The sequence below is a fragment of the Desmodus rotundus genome, chromosome 13 (genome assembly GCF_022682495.2).
Source record: "Desmodus rotundus isolate HL8 chromosome 13, HLdesRot8A.1, whole genome shotgun sequence".
NCBI lineage: Eukaryota > Metazoa > Chordata > Mammalia > Chiroptera > Phyllostomidae > Desmodus > Desmodus rotundus.
The window spans coordinates 12260689-12283254 of NC_071399.1; the positions used below are offsets into that span (position 1 = coordinate 12260689).

General features: G+C 38.2%; 1 protein-coding gene and 1 non-coding gene across 3 annotated transcripts in view; one reads left to right on the forward strand and one right to left on the reverse strand.

Annotated features, from left to right (window-relative positions):
* Nucleotides 1–22556, reverse strand: part of VPS37A (VPS37A subunit of ESCRT-I) — a 28224-nt gene extending 5668 nt beyond the window's left edge. The window contains exons 1-9 of one of the 2 annotated variants that reach the window (XM_024562596.4): nt 22145–22555; nt 14000–14074; nt 12056–12170; nt 11373–11473; nt 7302–7527; nt 5909–5979; nt 1724–1851; nt 1585–1643; nt 1443–1511 (exon numbers count right to left, since the gene is read on the reverse strand). In XM_024562596.4, coding sequence (XP_024418364.2) covers nt 1443–1511; nt 1585–1643; nt 1724–1851; nt 5909–5979; nt 7302–7527; nt 11373–11473; nt 12056–12170; nt 14000–14074; nt 22145–22269 — 969 coding nt within the window. In that variant the 5' untranslated portion in view covers nt 22270–22555. Of the gene's footprint in view, nt 1–1442; nt 1512–1584; nt 1644–1723; nt 1852–5908; nt 5980–7301; nt 7528–11372; nt 11474–12055; nt 12171–13999; nt 14075–22144 lie in introns of both variants that reach the window. The other variant, XM_045197187.3, reaches the window with a different exon arrangement.
* On the forward strand, nt 9683–9789 carry LOC112306815 (U6 spliceosomal RNA). Its single transcript, XR_002974990.2, has one exon. It is a non-coding gene; the product is annotated as a U6 spliceosomal RNA (small nuclear RNA).
* Nucleotides 22557–22566: the final 10 nt, after the last annotated feature.

Genomic DNA, 22566 nt, shown 5'->3' on the forward strand with positions numbered 1-22566 from the left:
TGGTATAACATAGGAATCTTTTTCCTAAATGGATGGTCAATTATATTTATTAAATCCTCAACTGTTCCTAATTTCACACATACCCATGAGTCTGTTCCATAGAACTATTTCTCTCTTCCCACAAAACCACTCTACTGTTTAAACGATGCAGTTTGACAGCACACTTTGGCACTGGGAAAGGGAGGTCGTCCTCATTGTTTCTTTTTGTTCAAGTTCTCCTGACTACATTTACCTATTTAGTGTCTCCAATAAACTTTAGAATAAATCAGTCAAAAGTAGAAAAAAAAATATTCTTGGGATTTTTTATTGTAAGTATATTAAATTTTTAGGTTATTTTGGAGAGAATGAAATCTTTATAATATTAAATCTTTCAGTCCATGAATATTACATGTTGCTGCATTTACTCAAGTCTTCTTTTAGGCTATTCGGCAAAGTTTCCTGACTTTACTAAGACTCGGGACAAGGAACGATGCTGTTGTGAAAAGCTTCTTCAGCATCTACTGAGCTCAAACGTGCGTCTGAGAGTATTGCAGTCGGCTCTCTCAGAGTTTCGGGTTAAGAGGGACTGTTTGATTCCTGACTCTGATACTTTCTACTTATCAGAACTCAGGGAAGTTACTTATTATCCCTCTCCTCGGTTTATCTGTAAAACAGAAAAACAGTAATACCTATACCTTAGAGGTTTGGGGGGAATAATGGGCAATATGTCAACTGCTTAGTGCAATGCAAAACACGTAATTGCTCAATGTTAGCTATTACTTTTTTAATTCTAAAGAATGACCACATCTGAAATCCATTATAGATTTATATTCTCCTTTACCATCATTTTTTGCTGTTGTTTTATGTTTTATTATATTGGACTTACCTTCCAGAAACCTTGATTTTAAAGGAAACAGAGTATCGTTAACTATGATGTTACTGATAGGACACACAGATTACGTCCTCTATACTCTTTTATTTTTACAGAATTAGTTTTTTAAAACTGAGTTGTGTTTTAAAAATGCTTTTGATTTTTCATACAACCAGATTTTTAGCACAACATTTATTATTTGTGGTGAATTATATGTTTATGTGTTTTTCTATTTGCTCACTTTTCTTTTAAGGTATCTATACAGAAGCTTACCAGCAAGTCTAAAGTTAAAGTTTTTTTGTTGTTACATTTATTTCAAGAGTTAAGCTAGCTTTATAATAACTCTCCCTGAGAAGTTATTTAAGGGGCTTTTAATACTTTTCTGTTTTGGAACCAAATAAGCTCTTACATGAGCACAAATAACTTATAATGCCTCATAATTGAGAGCTGTTCATCAGCATTTAAAGGCATCATGCTCATAAAGTCAGACTCCTAATAAATGCTTTCTGATAAAAACGAAAGAAAGAATGTGGCTGACACACATTCAGATTAAAAATGCTTATGGTAAAGGAAAAGAGCTACCCAATCTTACCTCACTAAGTTCATGCTGTCTTTGCATCTTCTTTTCAAAAGCAGATTTCATTTGTGTAAGTAATTCATACTAAAAGAGAAAATAAATATGCTGTTTTCTTCTATTTTTAAATTATATGAACTTCTTCAAAATGAGAACTCACCTTATCTAAAACAGTTTGCCTTTTGGCTTCCAAGCTGGGCTCCAAAAGCAAATTTTTTCCTGTAAGACAAATTTCTGTTTTATTTCAAGGTAAAAATCACATTTTTCTTAAGAAATTCAAGAAATAAGGGAAGACATACTTGCCAGCTCCTCAATACTTTTCACTAAGTCGTCCTTGTCACTAAGAATTTGTTTCAGTTGAGGCAAAGTCAGAAACTGTTCTAGCAACACCTCCTCTCGTTCATTCATGTCTGTGAGCTGTGGCACACTGGGGACAGAACAGAAATGTGCTGATGGGTGCAAGTGACTCAGTTCTGCGTTACGGGAAATACTCATGACTTTTCCCCTTTCTTCAGCTGACAGGGTTCAAAGTAGTTTTTGCAGTACGCACACACACAAGTGAAACTGTAACCTTAAAAACAAGCAAACTACCAATAACACGGAATACAAAGTAGTCTGAATGTAGTGTCAAATCACTGTAGGACTATGAAGACCACGGTGCATGACCAGCCACATCAAACTCCGAGTTTTTTATCCTTGCCCAAGGACATTTTTTCATTGCTTTTATAGAGGAAGGAAGATAGGGAGGGAGTGGGGTAGGAGGGGAGAGAGGAAACATCGATGTGAGAGAAGTATCAATCGGTTGACTCTTATATGCGTCCCAACAGGGGACTGAACCTGCAGCCTGAACCTGGATACGTGCCCTAACTGGGAATCCAGCTCTGCCTTTCAGTCTACAGCACGACACTCGAACCAAATGAGCCACGCCGGCCAGGGCTCAGCCTCCCAAGTTCAGCCTCTGTGGCTGTCACAATATAAGATGTGCATATGGACTGCATATTTAAGCTTAGAAGGCTAAACCAAATCAGAAATCGGGATCCACAGGGTCCAAGAGGCAGCTACGTAAGAATGGAATCTAAACTTTTCTGAACATATCTTTTAGTTTTGACTGCAAATCCACATAAAAGCAATGTATGATTAAAAATCAAGATTAAAGAAAAAAGTTGTCTCTGAAATTCAAAGCAAACATTTTTCTGTAAGTTACATAATCATCCAGAAAAATATTATTTGAAGAGACTTTAAAAAATAGTATTTGACTATACATCTCTGGCGTGGTGTAACCTAAAGACAAAAGAAGTGTAAAACCAAAAACAGATCATCAAAATCTTACCCTGCATTTGCTATTCATAGTAATAATATTGGTATTGTTATTTTTTGAAATTTAGTATACATTTATTGAACATACAAATGAGTGACTAAATGAATAAACGATTCCAACGAACATTTATGGAGTTCCTACAAGCACAGCTCAAAAACTAAGACTACAGAGAACTTACATCAATTTAATTTAGATTCTGACATTAAAACCACAATCTTCGAGCTGCAGATAAATTGGCAACATAATGACCCACAGTCCACATATAAGGTCCTGAGGAACTATTCCATCGAGCTTCATCAGCAAACTCCTGGCTATGAAGTCAGACTTTGTCCTCTTATGACTCCTTTGAAGTCTCCTCATCCTTTCTTTGAGACTATCTCTTCCACTTAGCGTGTGCTCTGGCTTCTGCCAACTGCTCTGAGCACCCTTCTACCAGACTGATTTCCCAAAGAAAGTGCAAGAGTAATTCTGGCATCTTTTGGCTGGTATTGTTAGTTTGAAAAAGAGTAAGTAGCTTTCAGAGAAATGGCTGACTTCAGGTCAGGGAACAGAAATGTTCACAGTGAGCCCATGGAAACTTTGCTTTGCCAGAAAGACACAGAAGCCAACTCGAAGAGTTTCCTGTTGATTAAAGATAGGACTTTTACCAAAGAGAATAATGACTGCAATGGACTGAAACAATCAAATATACTTTTTAAAATGTATGAGTTCTTACTAATACAAGAACAACTACAAAAACAAACAAACAAAAAACCCCTTGCCTTTCAGAACCTTTGGAGATTGCTTATGCATCAACGCATGATTGTGAAAACTGATAACAGGAAAAAAAATGAAGCATTTATCTTGTCTTTCCTGTATTATATTTCAATAAAACTAAACAGCTGATTTAGGAAAGTTCTTCATAGAATTCTGGCAGAAGGAAATCACATTTGCAACCCTTAATAAAATACTGGATAAGCAATGATTTCAGGCATTGTCAACTTGTTCCTACCTTAATGTCCCTAAAAAGAGGACAACCGGATGTCATTGCAGCCTATGTAATATACAAGGAAGTAGGCACTAATTATGGTGTCAGGAAACTTGCCAAAAGATTTCAACCTAAATCTTTTTTTTCAGCTTTACTGAGATAACTGACATGTAACATTGTGTAAGTTTATGGTATACAACACAATTTGATAAAAACTGAATTTAACTTTAATCAAAACTTTAAATATAGCCACCAATAGAAGAAAATATGGGAAACAGAGAAACTTCTTCAATGGTACCACAAGAATGCAATCAGGCAGAAACAGGATATGGGCGATCCCACAGGAAAAATACCAATCCTTCAATAAATACATAATAATATGTAATTTATGTTAATGTATTTATGTTTGTGTATATATGTATATGTGTGTATAAACGTGTGTAGGGATGTGTGTGTGTATAAAAAGATGGGGAAAATGGTACCCCATTAAAAGAAACTTAGTGAGAGATACAGTATGCAAATGCAATAGGCAGACCTTGTTTTGAATCCTGATTCAAAGAAGCTACCAATAAAAAGATTTGATTATTAAAGCCCTGAGGAAGTGAGATTAATATTAAAGAATTATCATTAATTTTGTTAGGTATGATTATGATGTAGATTGGATTATGATAAAGAAACAGTCCTTATCTGGTACAGAAATTTAATGAAGAACTTGTGGGTAAAAATGACATATCTGATACTTGGTTTAAAATAATCAAGACCCATACCCATACCTCCTAAAAGTAAAGCTGGAAGAAGGGTATATGAAGCCAGTCATGCAAAGAGGTTCACCTTTTTGTATTTTTGACATTTTCATAGTGTTTTAAAAAAGGAAAGAAGAAAAAAAAGAATCCTTTATACCATGACAACAATAACTGTAGCTACTTCATGGAGTTGTAGCAAGCATTACAATGTCTATAAACCCTTAACATGTGTGTCATATATACTGTAAACAGTCACTAATTTATGCCTATTAGCAGAAAATAAGAAGTCACTATTTCCTTAAAATGATAGTAAAATACTGGGCCAAATAAAGCTAAACTCCTTTTTTTAACTGTAATATTTCTTATGGGTATTTGGCTGTACAACCCTGATGGGATATAATTCAAAGTCAAAAAGAGACTTTCAGTCAAGATGGAAGCATAGTAATCACAGCTCGCTGCCTCACACAACCACATAAAAATTACAACTAAACTACAGAATAACCATCACTCAGAATCATCAAAAATCGAGTTAAATGTAAGTCTGACAACTACAGAATTAAAGAAACCACATCCATTCAGGCTGGTAGGAGAAGAGACATGGAACAGCCTGGTCCCACACCCACGTGTGGTTGGTAGAAATCAGGAGGGATATCTCGGGAGCGAGAAGTCCCAGCCCCATACCAGGCCCTTCTCTGGGGTTCCAGTCTCTGGAAATAAGTCCCCATAACTTCTGGCTGCAAACACCAGCGGGCATTGAGTCATTGGAAGAAACTTCTGGAGTCCCAAGTAGTTCCTCTTAAAGAACCCACATATAGACTTACTCAGACTCCCTGTGAACTCCAGCACCAGGGTAGCAGCTTGAAAGGCACCAGTGCCAGGGAAGGAACTGAAGTGTCTGGCATTGAGATGAGATCTTAGGGACAGCTTTCTACCAGACAGAATGAGGGCAAAGGCCACTGTTCTTTTTCTGAGCCTGCCCCACACAGAGCCCCAGAGCTGGCAGATAAAGGGCTTCCCAGGCAAGGAGAAACTAAAGGAGTTCACTGTCACCAAACCATTATTATATGAAATGTTACAGGGACTTATTTAAGGAAAAGAATATCAACACTATGAACAACAAAATGGCAAAAAAAAAAGCAAAGAAGCAGAGCAGAGACAGAATCATGGAGGTGGAGAAGGTTTTGATGGTTGCCAGATGGGAAGGGGATTTGGGGGAATGGGTGAAGAGGTGAGGGGATTAAGAAGTACAGATAGGTATTACAGAATAGCTACGGGGATGTAAAGTACAGTATAGGAAATGGAGTAGCCAAAGAACTTGTAAGAAGACTGTAGCCACACAAGAGAAAGGACATTGTTATCCTGGTAATTATTATATCATTCCCTGACTCTAGAGAAGTCCCTGGATAAATACTAGTCACTCAATAAATACAACCTATAAGACATAAAACTTTCTTACCTTAGTTCCGAGAGTTCTGGAAATGCATCAGGGACATCTGGCATCTTGTAACCAAAACCATTTTGGTTTATCTAAAGAGAGTTTGAGATGGTATTGAACTTCAGCCATCTTTTTGACTGATACTGTTTTCATCATCACATCTTCCTCTTCACACTGTACACTCTTCTTACTCTTTACTCTGCCCGCTTTCTTTACTATTTTTTTTCAGTGTACCTTTATAGAGTTACTGGCTTTTCTTTTTTTGGGGGGGGGGGGCAGGTGTCATAGGAGTACCTCGTTTGGTCTCTTGGGCCAGTAAAGGCTGTAATATAAATCTCAAGTCTATCTGTAACATGTGTGGTGAATTATCTGTGGATTTCATTGAAATATATTGATATGTTTCTCTTAAATGAAAAGAATTACGTATCAGAGAACATTGAGTTGACAAAGTCTAAACAGTTACAAAACTAAGTTCAATGAGACCGCAGGGTAGATCAGGAATGGAGTATTCATCGTTTGAATAGAGATGACTTTAACATTGAGGGCTCATGAAAAGTTCTGTCATTTTGTTATGCTTCTAACTGTAGTTTATTCATAATATTCATCAACACAGTGATGAATGATTTTGGAAAACAACGTCCACTTGGGTCTATATTCTAAATTATTACAAACACTTAAACTAGTAAAGTTGGGTGATATTCACTAAGGGTTAAAAATGAAGGTTTTAAATCCCTTTTTATATTCAATGACAAATATCAGTCTTTACCTCAGTAATACCTCACATGGCAAGTTACCAGGTTAATTAGGGAGCACACAGTTTTTTAAACTAATGGAACACTTGAAGCAATCAGTATGCTGTTGCTACCGCACATCTGCTTCTCCTACGGGATCGTTCCTGGAGCCTTTGCGAAGCCCTACATGCAGAACACCAGAGAGCTTTTTCATGGTCCAGTCTAGGCCTCCATGACTTCGTTAATGCCGCTGCCTCTTCAGAGAATGCTTTATGTAACCACTCGTCATCCTGGCAAATTCATTACCATGGATCAGAGCATAAAGTCACTCACTCTCATCTGCCTCATTTTAACTGAGCACCTAGTATCTGCATCGGGCAGGGTCTCACATCTTCCCTTCTTGTTATACCTTGGTCCCTGAGGGCACTGACCATTCTTTCAAATAAGTCTTCACCATAGCTCCAGACCATGCCTTCCATTCTATTGGATGTTCCTTATTTACAATTATTTCATTATATGTTGGTGACTTTCTGAGTTTGTTAATTGGGTTGAAAATGTGATTTAATAATCTTTTTATCTTTTGTGCCTAACTTAGTGACTGGCACAAGGAGACATATAGTAAGTGTTTGTTAGTTAAATTAATGTCTCAAAGGTACAAAATTTAGGTAGCTGAAGATACCAACCTGTGCTGAAGTGTCTGTCGTGGGAACAGGCAACGGCAGATTGGAAAGGATGCCAAATGAAGGAGCCGCGGGTTTGGCTGTTGTATAGCTTGTCGTTGATGAAGAGACAGTGTCAGCCACAGATAAAGAACTGAGAGTCCTGCTAGCTTCTTGTGGGGGACGCGGAGGAAGAAATGGAAAACCCTGAGGAGCATAAGGAGGCATCCCACCTGGGTTACTGTACAGGCTAATGAGAAAGAGAAACATCAGATTAGAGTTTAGGAGTAAATTTGTAAAATTATTCCTAAATTGTTCTAACTACCTAACAATGGTCATAAGTTACAGATGGAATGCATTTATACCAGGTAACACTAGTTACATAACTGAATTAAATATTATACATATTGATAAACTATGACCTGCCCCCAATTTTTGGTTTCCATGAAAAAGAAAGATGTTTTAAAAAACATGCAATTCGACTTTGAGCATTGCACTGGTATTAATCAATGTTTTCATAGAGAGAATGGTGAATAACATTTAATCCAGAAAATTTACTCAAGTGAAGATTGACCAAATATTTGGCCAAATATGATCGAAAGTCAAGAATGATTTTCTAAAAATTCTAAAGGAAAATCAAATGTGCAGATGAGCTGCTAAAAATGTTACAATATAAAAAACAAAATGCATACATAAAACATATATATTGGAAAAAGAAGTACAGAAGTATGTATTTGGGATTTAATCAGAAAACAATGTTTGCTTTTATAAGATAATAATATGGGTTTAGTTCAAGATAGTGATGTAAGACGGTCCTGAACTCACTTCCTCCCATGGACACACTGAATCGTCAAGCCACATGTGGAACAACTTCCTCTGAAAGAAACCCCAAAAGCTAGCTGAATGACAGCTACATACCAGGCGAATAAGCAAAAACACATTGAAGTGGGTAGGAGAGAATGAGATACAATCTTGCCATAAATCACCTCCTCGGCAGGGCGACCCAGACTGGGGAGGGAACTCAAAACCCAGAATTTCACCCTGAGGAGCAAGGGCAAAACTTTTAAGACAGCCCTGGAAGATGAGCCCCCTAGTCACCTAGCTGTGAAAACCAACGGGACTTGCATCCATGAGCTCCCCAAGGCTATAGCAAACTGAAAAACAGCTTTTCAAGGGCTCACGTCTGGTGCACCCTGCTTTTGTGGCTGCTACTCAGGAGACGCCCTCTGAATGCCTGGCTCTGGGGGCCAGGGGAGCTGGAGTTCCTGGGTCCAGTGGGACGGCAACAGGCACAGAGACAGGTAGGTCTTGGCAGACTACCATCCCTATGGCCCTGTGCAGACAGCAGAAAGAGCCGCCCCCCCCCCCACCCCCAGTCTTTCTATGAAAGAGGTCTATCTGCTCATGCAGGAGCTTGGGCCTGACGGCTGGGTTTCAGGTATGGTGCACTTCCAGAGACTGACAAGGTGCTCTCAGGGACCGCAGGTGGTGGCTGTCATGTCTGCGCTTTCCCCTTGCCTCTCTATAGCCTGCTCTAAGTCCCAGAAAGCAGCTTATACACTCATCTGGAGCCTGACTTTTGAGACTGTCTCCGAGGGGACACCTCCAAATCGCCTGGATCTAGTGGCCAGGGGAACCGAAGCTTGTGTCCCACAGGACTGTACACATTTGCACAGGCCAAATGTTCTGAAGCCACGAAGAAGTGCTTTACATACCAACATGGAAAGCTCTCCAAGCCAGACCATTTGGGGGGGGGGGGGGGAGGGGGGAGGCATGTTACCATTTGTGCAAAAAAGGAGGGAATAAAATACTACATGCATGTATTTCCTTATATGTGCATGAAATCTCTGTATTTTGACAGCTATTCATATTTGTATGAATTCTATACATTCACAGCCAAACAAACAACTTTGATACCATGAGAAGAAGAACTAAGTTGCAAGGGAAATAAAAATGGCAGGGTGACTTTTCACTTCATACTCCTTTATACATTTTGAATTTTAAATGACTATATTATTAAAAAATTAAGTTAAAAATGTTTTCTAATGAGCTTATTTATTTCAAAGAAGCTCTCATCTTAATCTTAAAAATCTACTTTTATCAATAAGTATGTAAGTGATATACATGTAGATATAAGTTATTTAAAACAATATGATCAGCATGAGAAAATATTTGTACTATCTTTGAATTACTCTTAATAATTCTGAACCAATTTGCTTTATTTTGACCTTGCTGTATAGATGCATCAAACTTGCTTTTTAGTAATGTGCACTTTATTGCAGAACTTATTTGAAATGACAAGTAAACTTGTTGGCTTCTATTCTCAGAAAAAGTGAATGAGTTAATATGTAGCCCCATCCTGACAGAAGACAGGAAACACAGTTCTAGATGAAGAAGACCAGAGAGTGCTCACTTTGGCAGCACATACACTAACATTGGAATAACACAGAGGAGATTAGCATGGCTCCTGCGCAAGGATAATAAGCAAGTTTGTGAAGCGTTCCACATTTTTTTGAAAATGAAAAGATAAAGAGAACAAACAAACAAAAATATCAGTGAGGCCCATGACCCCAGGACACAGACACAGGAGGCAAAGATGAGCTGGGGCTGATGTCCCCAGTGAACCTGATAATCTAGCTAAGCAGATGTCCAGGCGTTTTTGAAGATGCCTTGACTTCTGAACAAGAAAAAGTTCTTTAAGTTAATACAAAGGACTAGGCAAAAAATTCAAGAAATATTCTGGAAAGAGAAAAGAACAAGAAGTTGCATCACCATGCAGTTTCAGAACATTAAAGACAAAAATATGTTACATAGATCAAAAATCTAAATGGCATTGGTCATCTTAGCACCAATAGCTATATATAAACAGTTCTGAGTGGAAAAACCATGTCAACTTAGATTTTGACCTGTACCAATTACTAAGTATTTACAGACTTACAAAAATGTCTCAAAATATATGGATTCCCAAGCATCCACACTGTGTTTTACAAAAATGTTTGCAGCATTATTTCTGTTCCCATCTGCTCTTGCAGAACCATGCCACTCCACTATCACGAGGAAAAGCCTATTTCCCACCCCTTGAACCTGGACGAGTTTTTGCAATTGCCCCAGAAAATCAAATGGAGCAGAAGTGAAAGACTTCATGCAACTACTGCATTATGACTTTCTCATAGCTCTCTGCCAGGATGCTCGTGCTGGAAAACCAGCCATGGTGCTGTGAGGAAGCCCAGCACACCGCGACCACATCTAGTTATACCAGCTGACATCGGCAGCCGAGGCCTCTGACGAGGGCCTGCTCATGATGAGCAGAGGAGAGGGCTTGCTCTGATGAACCCTTCCTGCATTGAAGATTAGGGAGAACAACAAATATATTTATTATTTTCACTGTGTCCATAATTTTGTGGCTTTGTTATGAAGCCTTGGTAACCAGAAAAGGTTTTAGCACCTGGAGGTGGAATGCTGCTATAATAAAAAAACAAAAACAAAACAAAACAAAATCTAAAACACAGGAGGTGCTTGGTGGCCAACCACAGGTGAAAGCCAGAGGTACGCTCAGGACAGTGTAAAAGACTAAGCAGGAAGACTGAAAAAGGTCTACGAAAACAAAACCAATGGAAAACGCAACTAAAATTAACTCCAGAAAAAGCAAAAAGTTAGAACAGGGAAATGTTAATTAGGATAAAGTATTTGGTTTAGCAACAATAAATTTGTAAAGAGTCAAAGTAATAAAAATACCAAAGTAAGTAAAAATCATGATATAAATTCACTGAGAGGATGAGGAGAAAGGGAGATCTGTGAAAGATAACTATTACTAAAACCCTCATTAATCATAAAAGGAAGTCAACAGATAATACCTACAACAACAGGATAAAGAGACAGCAGTATGTATATATTACTGATTAAGATGAAAGTAAATATCAGAGAAGCAGATAAAAGTAGAACAACATTGCCTCTGAAAAGTATAAATATATTTTTGTGATGATGGGGATGTAGAAAACAGAGAAGTGCTTTTTAACATCATTTGAATTTTAAAGTACATTTTGATCAATTTGTTTAAAATAAATATATACGAACATTTGTTATAAATATACTTACTATGGAAATGCTGTTGAAGTTGGAGCTAAAACTGGAGGATTCTTCCAAAACTCATCCAAAAGACTCTGAATAATTTTTCCGAGATCGGAGTGCATTGTAAACTGAAAATAACCGTAACACAGGATGATCAAAATCACTTTCAGAAAAAGATTACAGGGTCTCATTAGCATGACTTCATTTTAAAACTTAGTATTAAGTCCATTTTTGCAAGTAAAGAATTAAATAAAAAGCAAAGGATATTGTGTCAAGTTGTGGATATTAGCAATTCACAACTTATATTTTCTAATAAAATCAACACCATAAATCAAGTTAAAAGTCTATTTTATCAATGATGGAGCTGAAATATTTCCACACCTCACTATTTATAATAATTGGTAAGTTCAAAGGTAAATACTGAGAGTACATTGTTACATCCCTCACATTAATCAATCACATATGTATCCTGAGAACTCCAATTCATAGATGACTTTTATTTCTTCCTAACAACTATGGAGGATCTACTGTGAACCGAGGTTCTAAGACCAACAGGCCCTCACCACTGAAAGACAACCTTTGAGTCGGTACTATCATAGTGAAATTTTTTTAATTACTGATTCCAGAATGAGATTTTAAGTGCATTTTAGATTTCTAAAATATTTAGTAGAAAAGTAATACACCTGTTAATAAATATACCATAAACATACATTGTTTACTAATGGAGAGGTAACATATACTCCTTGTTTATCCATTAAATGATGTCGTATTGGTGGATAAACACTGATCACTGGTTTTTCCTGAGGAAATTGTGGAGGAAGCAATCTGGTAAAGGTAGAACAGATGAAAAACAAAAACAAAGACAACACATGTTACATTATATAGTAAAAATCCTAAAACAAAGTTAGCTAAAGCAAATTAAATTTTCACACATTCATTTGAATTATTCAGTAATAAGTGCTCTATTATGGTTGTTGAGATGATTGAAAATATACAAAAGGATATACAAGTAATTCCATACAGTAAAACCTTCTTAATGTGGAATATGGATACCCTGAATTATAGAATATTTGTCACACTGTGACAATTAATTGCTTTCAAACACAACATACCAAACTACACAAATCTCCGCTAAAAATCAGATTATGCGTTTGTAACAGATGAGCCATATTAACCCAGCCTGGTTGGTTACTGGACCATAGGTCTGGCCACATTATTTTTTTACCTATGGTTTTCCTACCCTTGAAAGGCTGCCAGAAATTATTTCACTATCTATTGAATTTTTAAAGAGGAAATGGAAAGTACTAGAAATGAAACTTTATAGCTGTCATAATGCCTTACTTCTATATGGCTCTTTTCTAAATGTCCAAATAACACATCTCTCCCAATTTTGAGGTCAATCACATGGTTTAAAATAAAAAACAATAAATTTCAACACAAAAAGTGAGTATCCTAACCTTTTTTGAACCATTACAAATTTAAGATTAGGGAGTGAAGTCTTAAAAAATGGGATTTTACTGACTATGAAACTGGTTTCCAAATCTCTAAGACTCGGAAGAATATATCCCTTTAAATTGCCTCTCTGTTCCCCTGGTGGCTCAGAAAACCATTTGTTGGCAGCAATGTCAAGAAGAAAGCTGGGTCCTTGATGGCTTCTCCTACAAAGTTGTACAGAGGATATCTAAGGAGAAATACAACTACTTAACTCATGTATTTGAAGATGTTAAACCAGTTTGGTAAAAAAGGCAATGAACAGCCTTGGGGGCCCAGCCGATCTGGATTTGTATCCTGGCTATGCGATCACTACCTACACGTCTGTAGTTCGCCCTCATCTGCTACTGTGAGGACTCAGAAAGCTGCTATCTATGTGTGAAGATAACATAGCACAATGCTTGGCACTGTTGCACAGTCATGCTTTAGCTCACTCATTCCACTAGGATTCAGAAAGGCCCCTATGTGGACGCACCATGTAGGCACCGAGCATGTGGAGAGGGATGAGCCATGGTTCCTGCCTCCCAGGCAGGTGCGTCCTCGCCTCACCCAAACGCTGGCTCTAGAAGGCAGCCACCTGATGCCATCTGAGGTCAACTCGATTCTTTCAGACTGAAGACTGATCACTGCACTTACGGTTAAATGGGTACTTCAGCAACCACTCTGTCCAACTTTCCTCTTTGTAACTTGGTAATCTCGTAATTGTGTTTTTAACTTTCAGTTGTTTTTTCTTTAGCAATAATCAGCAGATCAAATTCAGCCTTGAGCATTCTGACCGAGGTAGTTATGTTTCTGAAAACCAGTATATTTTAAATGCTTTCAGATATAAAGCTAAATATACCTTGAATAGTTTCCCATACATGATCCCTTTGATTGTTATTATAATTCTTACTCTTTCAGCTTACCTGCAGCTAAGACTTCAGTGCAAGTTAATGAAACTGATCACAGTATTAACAATTATTATTACATCTCTTTATCAATTTCCTCTTTTATAGTTCTTTCAGCAATATACAAAATGTTAATTTCACAATATTGTGCAACTTTGATAAGTTATAGTTAAAATAGTTCACTTAGTTTACTTCTAACAATAACTAAGAAACAAAACAATAGAAACACATTTTTTAGTCACATTACAAAGAAAAATAGGATACAATTCTACTCACATATTAATGTTTATTGTCAGGTTGTTGACGGTGAAGGGCAACCTGTATTCTACATCTTTCTGTATCTCAGCTATACTGTGGGAGAAAATGTACCTGAAGTTATAAAACCATTAATATTAAAGACAAATGTTAAATGCTTTTAGAGCTTACCAAGACTGTTCTTAATTTTAATCAGATTCTAGATGGCCAATATAACTTGAATCTTGAGGGAAAATGATCATAGAAAGGTGTATGAAATAAGAGGTGATAATATTCTGAAATACCCCACTGTGTGAATGTGGGGTGCAGGGGGTAGACGGTGAGGCAAAGAGGCCAAGCATAACTCCTGTAACAATGTTAGATGTTAGATTGACTTACTAGCACTCTATCTAAGTCACTATTAGTAGACGCAATCACAAGCCCTCTAGATAACACAGATCAGCAAGACACCAGGTTCTGACTACGACCCTGCCGCCGACCAGCTGGACTTAAAAGTCTGGATGAGACGTCTCCTGCAGTCTCAGGATGGAGACTGCTAGCTGTTTCCAAAACTAAATTACCCCCCTTCTTCCAAAGAGCAGCCCGCTTTTATTCTGAACAGCAGCGTTCTGGTCTTTCTTGCAGCTGGTTGTTGCTATAAACTTAAGCACCAGCCAATAAGACAGAGAAAAATTGAAGTTGGGGATAGAATTTCCAGAAGAGCATCTTAAAGGAGAACAAAAGCCTGATGTGGGTCTGTTGCCCTTTCCTCCTGGACATGATAGCTGGACTTCAGACAGCTCTATCGGACCATCGGTGGCCCTGAGAATGGAGGCAGGCACCAGGGAGAACTAAGCACATAGAAAGAAGTAGCATAGGTCCTTGACGACTTGGAAATGTTAAACTGAGTTTCTTTTCCTGTGAGAGAAACACTTTTATTATGTGTAAGTCACTATTTTGGGAGTCTTTGCTACTAGCAGCTAAACATAATTGCCAACTACTCTAAGTCCCTTACACTTTAACATTCTACATTCAGAATTTTATTTTATTGTTAATTAGAAGGCATACATTATTACAATTATAATTTACCAACCAAATTTTGGGGGGCTCACATGGAATTCTAACTAACATTCATAATATTTCCAAAGGGAAAAATGGTAAGTACTATTAATGAGTTATGGTTGAAAGTTTAATCTTCAAATGGACATAAACTTTTTCAAGAATGAACACCTTTGAAAGAGGTCTAGCATTTAACATTAATAATTTATTTTTTGTTGTTTTGGTTGCTTCATCTAATAGCTGTAGAAAACCTCCTTTTCCTCATTTTTTTAATTACTACATTTTTTTGCCTTTTGGTAAAAAACCTTGCCTCTAGAATATGTAAATTTTAGGTAGCCTGAAAGGTTCAAACGTGTTGACACAGAGTTTTAGAGAAATTATAGATGTTGATAAGCTTTCTCCCCTGACATCCACGGAATGGGGCCACGACCGAAGAGAAGAGACAAGTACCAAGAGACTCAAGATGAGAGTCAACACTGAGATTTAACCAAAAGTTTATGAACGCTTCTCTTTGAGGGTCAGGTTTGGACTAGGATACTGGCAGCATCCTCAATTGCATGAACACCGTGTAATCAACAAAGTTTTTATTAACTCCTTAACTCGTCGTCATATTCCTCCACCACTCTCCCCTCCTCACCAAATCTGGCATAACATACTCAGATCTGTTTCTGTGGGTCTTCGTTTCCTTCTGAAGGCTCCTGTGTCAGGTGTAACTTAGATGACAAAAATCTGTGTGCTTTTCTCTTATGAATCTGTCGGTTTAATTTTCAGACCCAGCCAGGGTCTCTAAGTGTCTAGGAAAACTTTGTCCTCCCCTATGCTAGCTGCATTAGACAAAATGGATATATTTGTTCTACTTATTTAATCCAAGAATTATTCCCTTAATATTCATCACAAATGTGATTTTGAAGTACTTTCTATTTTTAATAACTTTTAAAAAAACTTACTTTAAAAATAAGTCAGTCGCACTGAGAAAGAACAAGCAAAGAGAATGTCAACATAAGGAATGTCCAAACCTTCACAAAATTTTGTTAGAATTTATTTGAGCACAAACTAATGGCAGTTACTGGGAAGCAAGATCTCAAATGCTGGAGAATAACAATTTTGCAGCTCGATTTATTTACTTGAAATTAAGGAGGGAACATAAGGAAGGTTACACAAAAGTGGGAGAGAGCCAGGTGGGGGCTGGGTTACAGACAGTTAAGGTTATGTGCTCTCTGGAGGGTGGCTGCACTTATTTCAAAGGTGTGTTAACCTAGAATACGAAAATATTGGAAAGGTCTTGCTTAAGGCAAAGATAAACCTTTTACTAAAACAGTTCTATAGGCCTAGGGCGTGACTCCTGTCCAGTTATGCATTTGTGATGGGATTACCCTGTGAGGTCAGTTTCCATAGAACCCCTTTTTCATCCACAAGAACATATATATCACTCAGGATCTCATATACCCAAGATAACCACTGCCAACATATTGGTATATAACCTTCTAATCCTCTTTCTGTACTCAGTCTTATTTAGAACAAAAATATAATTATACCACATACGCAGTTTGGTAACTTGCTCTTTTCCCACAGTAATTTATTAAAATTACCTTTCTAAGTCAGTAAGTGTGATTTTGCAATATCTTTTTTTAAATTTTTAAAAATATTATTAGCATGATATTCTAGTATATTGTTTAACCTATTCTCTACTTTTAGATATTTAGATTGTCTCCGATTTCTGTAGAAGGCATTCATAGGTAGGAGGGGAGAGATAGCTGTGGCTGGATTTAACTAGCAATGGAGAAATGACTGCCTGTGTGGTGACATTTTTTTTTGAGGTAGGTACTGACCGAGAGTACTAAAGGGGAAATCAGCTACACATAGCACTGGAACTGTTAAGATCCTAGTTAGGAAACTTTTTCTTAAATGATAGCATGCTTTACTGTGTCATACACTCCACAATTCTAACTTTTAATCACTGGTTATAAATGGATTATACGATTTAATTTATCAAATTAGAAGTCACTTAATAATGGGATTGTCTGGTATATATAATTTTAAAGTTTTCTATAAGCTCAACATCCATTTAGAGTCAAAATGTTGACATTTTGTAGATTCCTATAGCTTCCATAGTGTAAGGCATAGCAGATTCTTGGATTTTTTTATTGCAACAAGTCAAGGAGATTTCCTTCCAGGAGGAAGTTGGAGTCTCAAATACCTGTAATTGTCAGATAATGCCCATGAATGAAGACAGGTGCTTGTAGCACAAGAGGGAGCTGACTGCAAACTAGTAGAATGGAGAAGAGGCCTTCCTGTAAAGGGAACAGCTCCTCTTCAGCTCAAAGCTAATGTTGCTGTCTGGAAACTGTTGCCAAATCTTTCCAGATCTTTCTATTTTAAAAGAAAAGTTGGCGGGGGGCAAGTGCCATATCGGACTCTCTGTATCTGCTGCTCAATTTTGCTGTGAATCTGAAATCGATCTATATAATAAAGAATTTTTTTTAAAAAATTGGAAGTTTGGAAACTTTAATGAAAAAAATCTCAAATTATAAATGTTGACAATGGTACTCAAGTATTGGCAGCAAAAGAAAATCTCAAAGCAACTTTTAGAGACTATGAAGATTGGCAGTAGTATTTTTAAAATATAAAATAAAAATAACTGCCATTTACAGAGTGTCTACTGTGTGCCAGATAATATTCTAGATTCTTTCTGTGTGCTGTATCTTACATCCTTTAGCAGAGGTGCATTGCCTTTGTGTAGGAACTCCCTGGAAGGGACTTGTTTTCTGGATGGAAAGTCAGAAGTAGTCCTGCCAGAGGTTTGTGAGCTATAGGTAGACTTGTGAAGGATTTTTGACCAATAAGCTAGGGCTAAGAGGCAATTAGCACATAAGCTAAGAGGCAAAGGTTACAGGCACACTGATTCCATGCAGTGGGAAAAGGAATGTAATTTGTCATATGCCTACTATATGACAGATACACTAATACCTGATTACACATATTAAATATCAATTGTTCTGCATGACAAGAATCACAATTCCCGAATTTTAGAGAAGGAGGCGCAGAGAAGTCGAGTAGCTTGCCAAGTGGTCCTATTGCTAGACTATAGTATGTTTGAGCCAGAACTGGAATCCGTGACAGTCTGGTTACAAAGTTTTCATTCACCTAAAGTCAAGCTGCTTTTCCCAGGTCAATAATTTTTGCTTACTTCCACTTATGCCGTTCCAATTTATTGTCTTTTATCTCTAACAGAATGTTTATATCGAGAGACTCGAGGAACCAGTAGACTTTCAAAGTTGTCAGGGCAGTAAGAATTCAGATAGCCAATCCTCTCACTAAGGTTATGTGAACATCCAAGTTTGCACTGCCAATTAATGAATGACACATCAGTATCTCCTGACTTCCGGTACAGGGCGTCTTTCATGAAGACTATTAGTCATACCAGCGTAAGGAAAAAAAAGAAAAAGCAATTCTGGTAAGTGTAATTCCCAAATTAGATTGTCTTACTGAAAATAAAAATAGCACCAGAATTACTATGTACTTGATTATTAAAATGAATGCAGAAGTCTTTTACTTGAGATAGCTGATATCCCTAAGCAAAAGGTAATAAAAAATGATTATCATTTGTATAACTTTGAATTTATAGAGTTAATTACAGGTAATATTTACCATTGGCAACATAGCTGTGGTTTTAGAACTAAGGAAATAAAATAATAAAAATAAAGTAAGATAATTACTTTAGATATTGAAAGAGAAGAAACTAGGATAGATAGGGTGGTAACTGTTAAGACCATCAGTTTTTAATATTTTCTGATTGCAGGTAAAATGGAAGGAAATATTGAACAGCTTCACTTCTGAAGAATCTTTATATATTAGGATTAGTGGGTATCACCTGCGTATTTTCAACTATTGCACAATAATTGAAAAATCAGGCTGAAAGTGGCTTAAACGGTAAGGGGTTATTAATCTCACACAGGAAGAAGTCCTGAGGCAGGAAGTTTCCAGAATTGGGTAATTCAGCATCACAGTATTATCACGGCCATTACGGCTTTCTACTCTACCGCATTCAGTAGTCAGCCTGTCATCCTTCCCTGATCCGAGCAGATCGAGACGTCCCATGTAATAGTCCAATATCCGAGAGATAAGAGGCGTTTCACTTTGGACATCTCTATTACGGAGGAAACGCTGTGAACAGCTAGCTCCCCAGCAGACTTCTGCTCCAGCTCCCACTGTCCAAAAGTAGGCTGAGAGCCCTGCTTTCACAGTAACTAGCAGGAGGAATGAGAGCATCATCACGGGCATAAACAACCCTTACTTACTTGCTGGGGTTGAAAGAGCACAGCCCCCAAGAAGTAAAGGGCTTTGCAGATAGGGAACCCAGACAAAAACAGGCGTTCTTCCAAGAAGTCAGAGGACACGGACTTGGGTGGGAAGCACGACAGTGTGCCTTCCAGAGCGCTTCTTTAGAAAGGGGAAGAAGCAACACAATGGCTCTACTCCTGCCCAGAAGTCGGGCATTACCAGTGGTAAGTCGATTATTGGGATGATTGTTATTCAGACATGGGATATATTACTCGAGCACAGTCTCCATAACTTTCAATTTCCATTTTCATGGCAGACAAACATGTTACTATGCTTTGGTTAAACAGTTTCCCATTTGGCTGCCGGAATCAGTAAGACTTAGATGAGAAAATACACATAAAACTCATCTAACCTTTAGGAGAGGCCTGAGGAGGATGAGGAAGAATTGTTTATGGTAATAAAAAAAAAAGTTTACACTCACAGAGAAACAGGATCTTTCTTAAAATAGAACTGTTTGAATTATAAAGAGTTAAAAGATGATTAAGAGTTGGAAGGCAGATGAGAGAATGGGGGTGGGGGGTTCTGAAGGAAGGCAGAAAAAATCAGTCAGATATTTTCACTGTCAGAAAGAGCTGCTGACCTTCCATTTGGAGGAAAGATGGGTATGAAAAACGAGGTAGGCAGTTTAACAGGAAGTTTTGTTATTATTTAGGAAGTTTTGTACTATTCATGAAAATACCATTCAAAACATTGCAACTTTTGCACAGTGCCCCTTCAGAACAACCAATCAGTGTCTGCCTACACAAACATTACGCTGTAGTATTCGGCACAGACCGGTCATTTTTACTAGCTGCCTAGGAAATGTGTGCCATGAGTGAAGAGGCAAATGTAAATTAAATAGACAGATGTCATTTTTTCTGGAATCGTACCATGCCTTGCAAACTGGAAGTACATGACTTACTTAATTGTCTCCTAGTTATCCAACTTTAGTTTCTAAATGTGTTTTAGAAATGTGTTTTATTTTATTTCAATAAAATAAAACCAAGTATTTTTATAAAAGAACTTGCAGGAATAAAGAGTACTTAAATGTGTATGGCATTACAAAATAGGTAGATACTGTCACAGGTCCAAGTAGACGTCCATAATTTCTAGCTCAAAAAATAACATAAAATGGACCATTTCTGCATTTAACTCAATAGTATTTACTAATCCTATTAAACCAACTCCACAACTACTTAGAATAATTACTGCTTTAGAATCTCACCATATCTGGGGAACCCCCCAAAAATAATGTCCGATCAATCGCTTCCTGTATTTCCAGCCCTAGCAACAAGAGACTTTGGAATATTTCAAAAATTCAACTCCAACCTCGAAGAATAAAAATTTGCCAGCAGTGAGAATATTTAACAGAATACACTAAAGGCTTAAAAGCAATGAATTCCAAAAGTGTGGTTCTAAAAAGTATTTTGGCAACAGTAATACTAGTTTGGTATATAAATAGTCTTACAAGGTGACACTTTCTAACAGGACAGACTTTTGTTATGTTTGCTAAAAGTCAGTCATCTTGTTTTATAAGCATATCTTGTAAGAGAAGCTCTTACGGGTTAGTACAGAACACTTTTTAGAGAAAAGACTTAAAAGAATTCTATGAACTTAATTTCCAAAAAGAAAGCCACATTAGATCAAATAGCATGCCCCTCTTTCCAGTTAAATATCACAAATTTTCACCTTTTGAAGTTCTGAACAAACAGAACAATTGAGAGAAAGAACCAAGAAACATCTCAAGTTCAATCAGCAATAGGCCTCATTTTAGCCAAGCTGATTTTGCAGTGAGTATTTTTCTTAACAATCTATCTAATTTAAAACTATTCTACACCGTAACTTACTTGCTTGGAAAAACAAATAAAGTGTCCCCTAATAGTTTTTCAATGGAACTTATTATTTTAAAAAGGTTAGGGTTGAACGATGTTAACATCTTTACATCAAATTATACGCCTGGCACTGTTAAGTACATATACTTGTATTAATTCATACTATAACATAAAGCGGCAACACTCCTTTTTGAAAACCATTAGAGGCCACAGGTATTTTCAATATAAAAGGAACAACAAACAAGGAACACAGCTGAAATCATTTGAATTGCAAAATATTTCTAATCTGACCAGGCTGAAAATTAAAACCTCATAGGAAGACAACAGAACAATCAGGATGAATGTAAGACAATTCCTGAGCGTGGGAACACGAGTAACAGTGAGAAACCTACAGAGACTTAGTTGCCGGAGAGGGAAGGTTGTCGGAACAGGGTAAACCTTAACGTAGAGACTTAAGAGGATTGACGATACCACTCCCAGAGAATTCACTGATAAAAACTGTAGCTTGCCTTTCCTTTGAAGTTGCAACACTTCCTCCCCACCCCAAATCTTCCACTGTTTTGAAACTTGGGTATTACTCTTCACAATTCTTTGTAACCAAGTACATTATTTTAACAATTTGGCCAAAGCGACAATCAGGTGTTCAAAGGGAAAGGATAGCGAGGAAGCAGGGCACCGAGAGGGATACTGGATAAAGACTAAGAGACAGATTACTGTCAGCAGCGTGTGTCAGGGCGGATGAGCGACTCAGAACCCTAGGAGCCGAGTGGGGCAAGAGGGGGTGGAAAGGGTCCGGAGGGAAATCCTGAACTTGGGGCGGAGATGGGAAAAAGATCGTGGAGACCCAGGACGCAGTTAAGTCTGACCAAATGAGGCAGGTTGGGGGAGCCGGCCTCGGGAGCTGCGACTGGGACTACCACCAGCCCGCCTTCCCGCCCCGTTCTTTGCGCCGGTCGGAGAGGGAGCGAGCAGTCACCTGGAGTGGGAGCTCCGGAGGGACTCGATCAGGCGCTGCTTCTGCTGTTGCAGGCTGGTGAGGCCGCCGGGGGACCCAGCTGCGGAGGAGGAGGCGCTCTTGGTCAGGGGGAAGAGCCAGCTCATCCTCCACGGGTCCCCAGGCCGAGGCCCTAGACGACGGTTGTGGCCTGCTTCTCCCAGTCGCTCAGCCCGGCGGTTCTCCAGCGGCCGACCGTGCAAGGGACCCAAATGCTGGGCGGCCGCGTCTTCTCTAAGCAAACCCGACTGGGGGTCCTTGGGTCCTGGGGGGCATGACTGCGGGCGGCCGGAGAGAGGGGACTCGCGGCCTGGGACGGGCCACCCCTCTACCTCCAACGCCCTGACGCCAAACCGGGCAGTCGGGCAGCCTCACCGCCCAGCTCTGTACCAACCCCAGCTCCC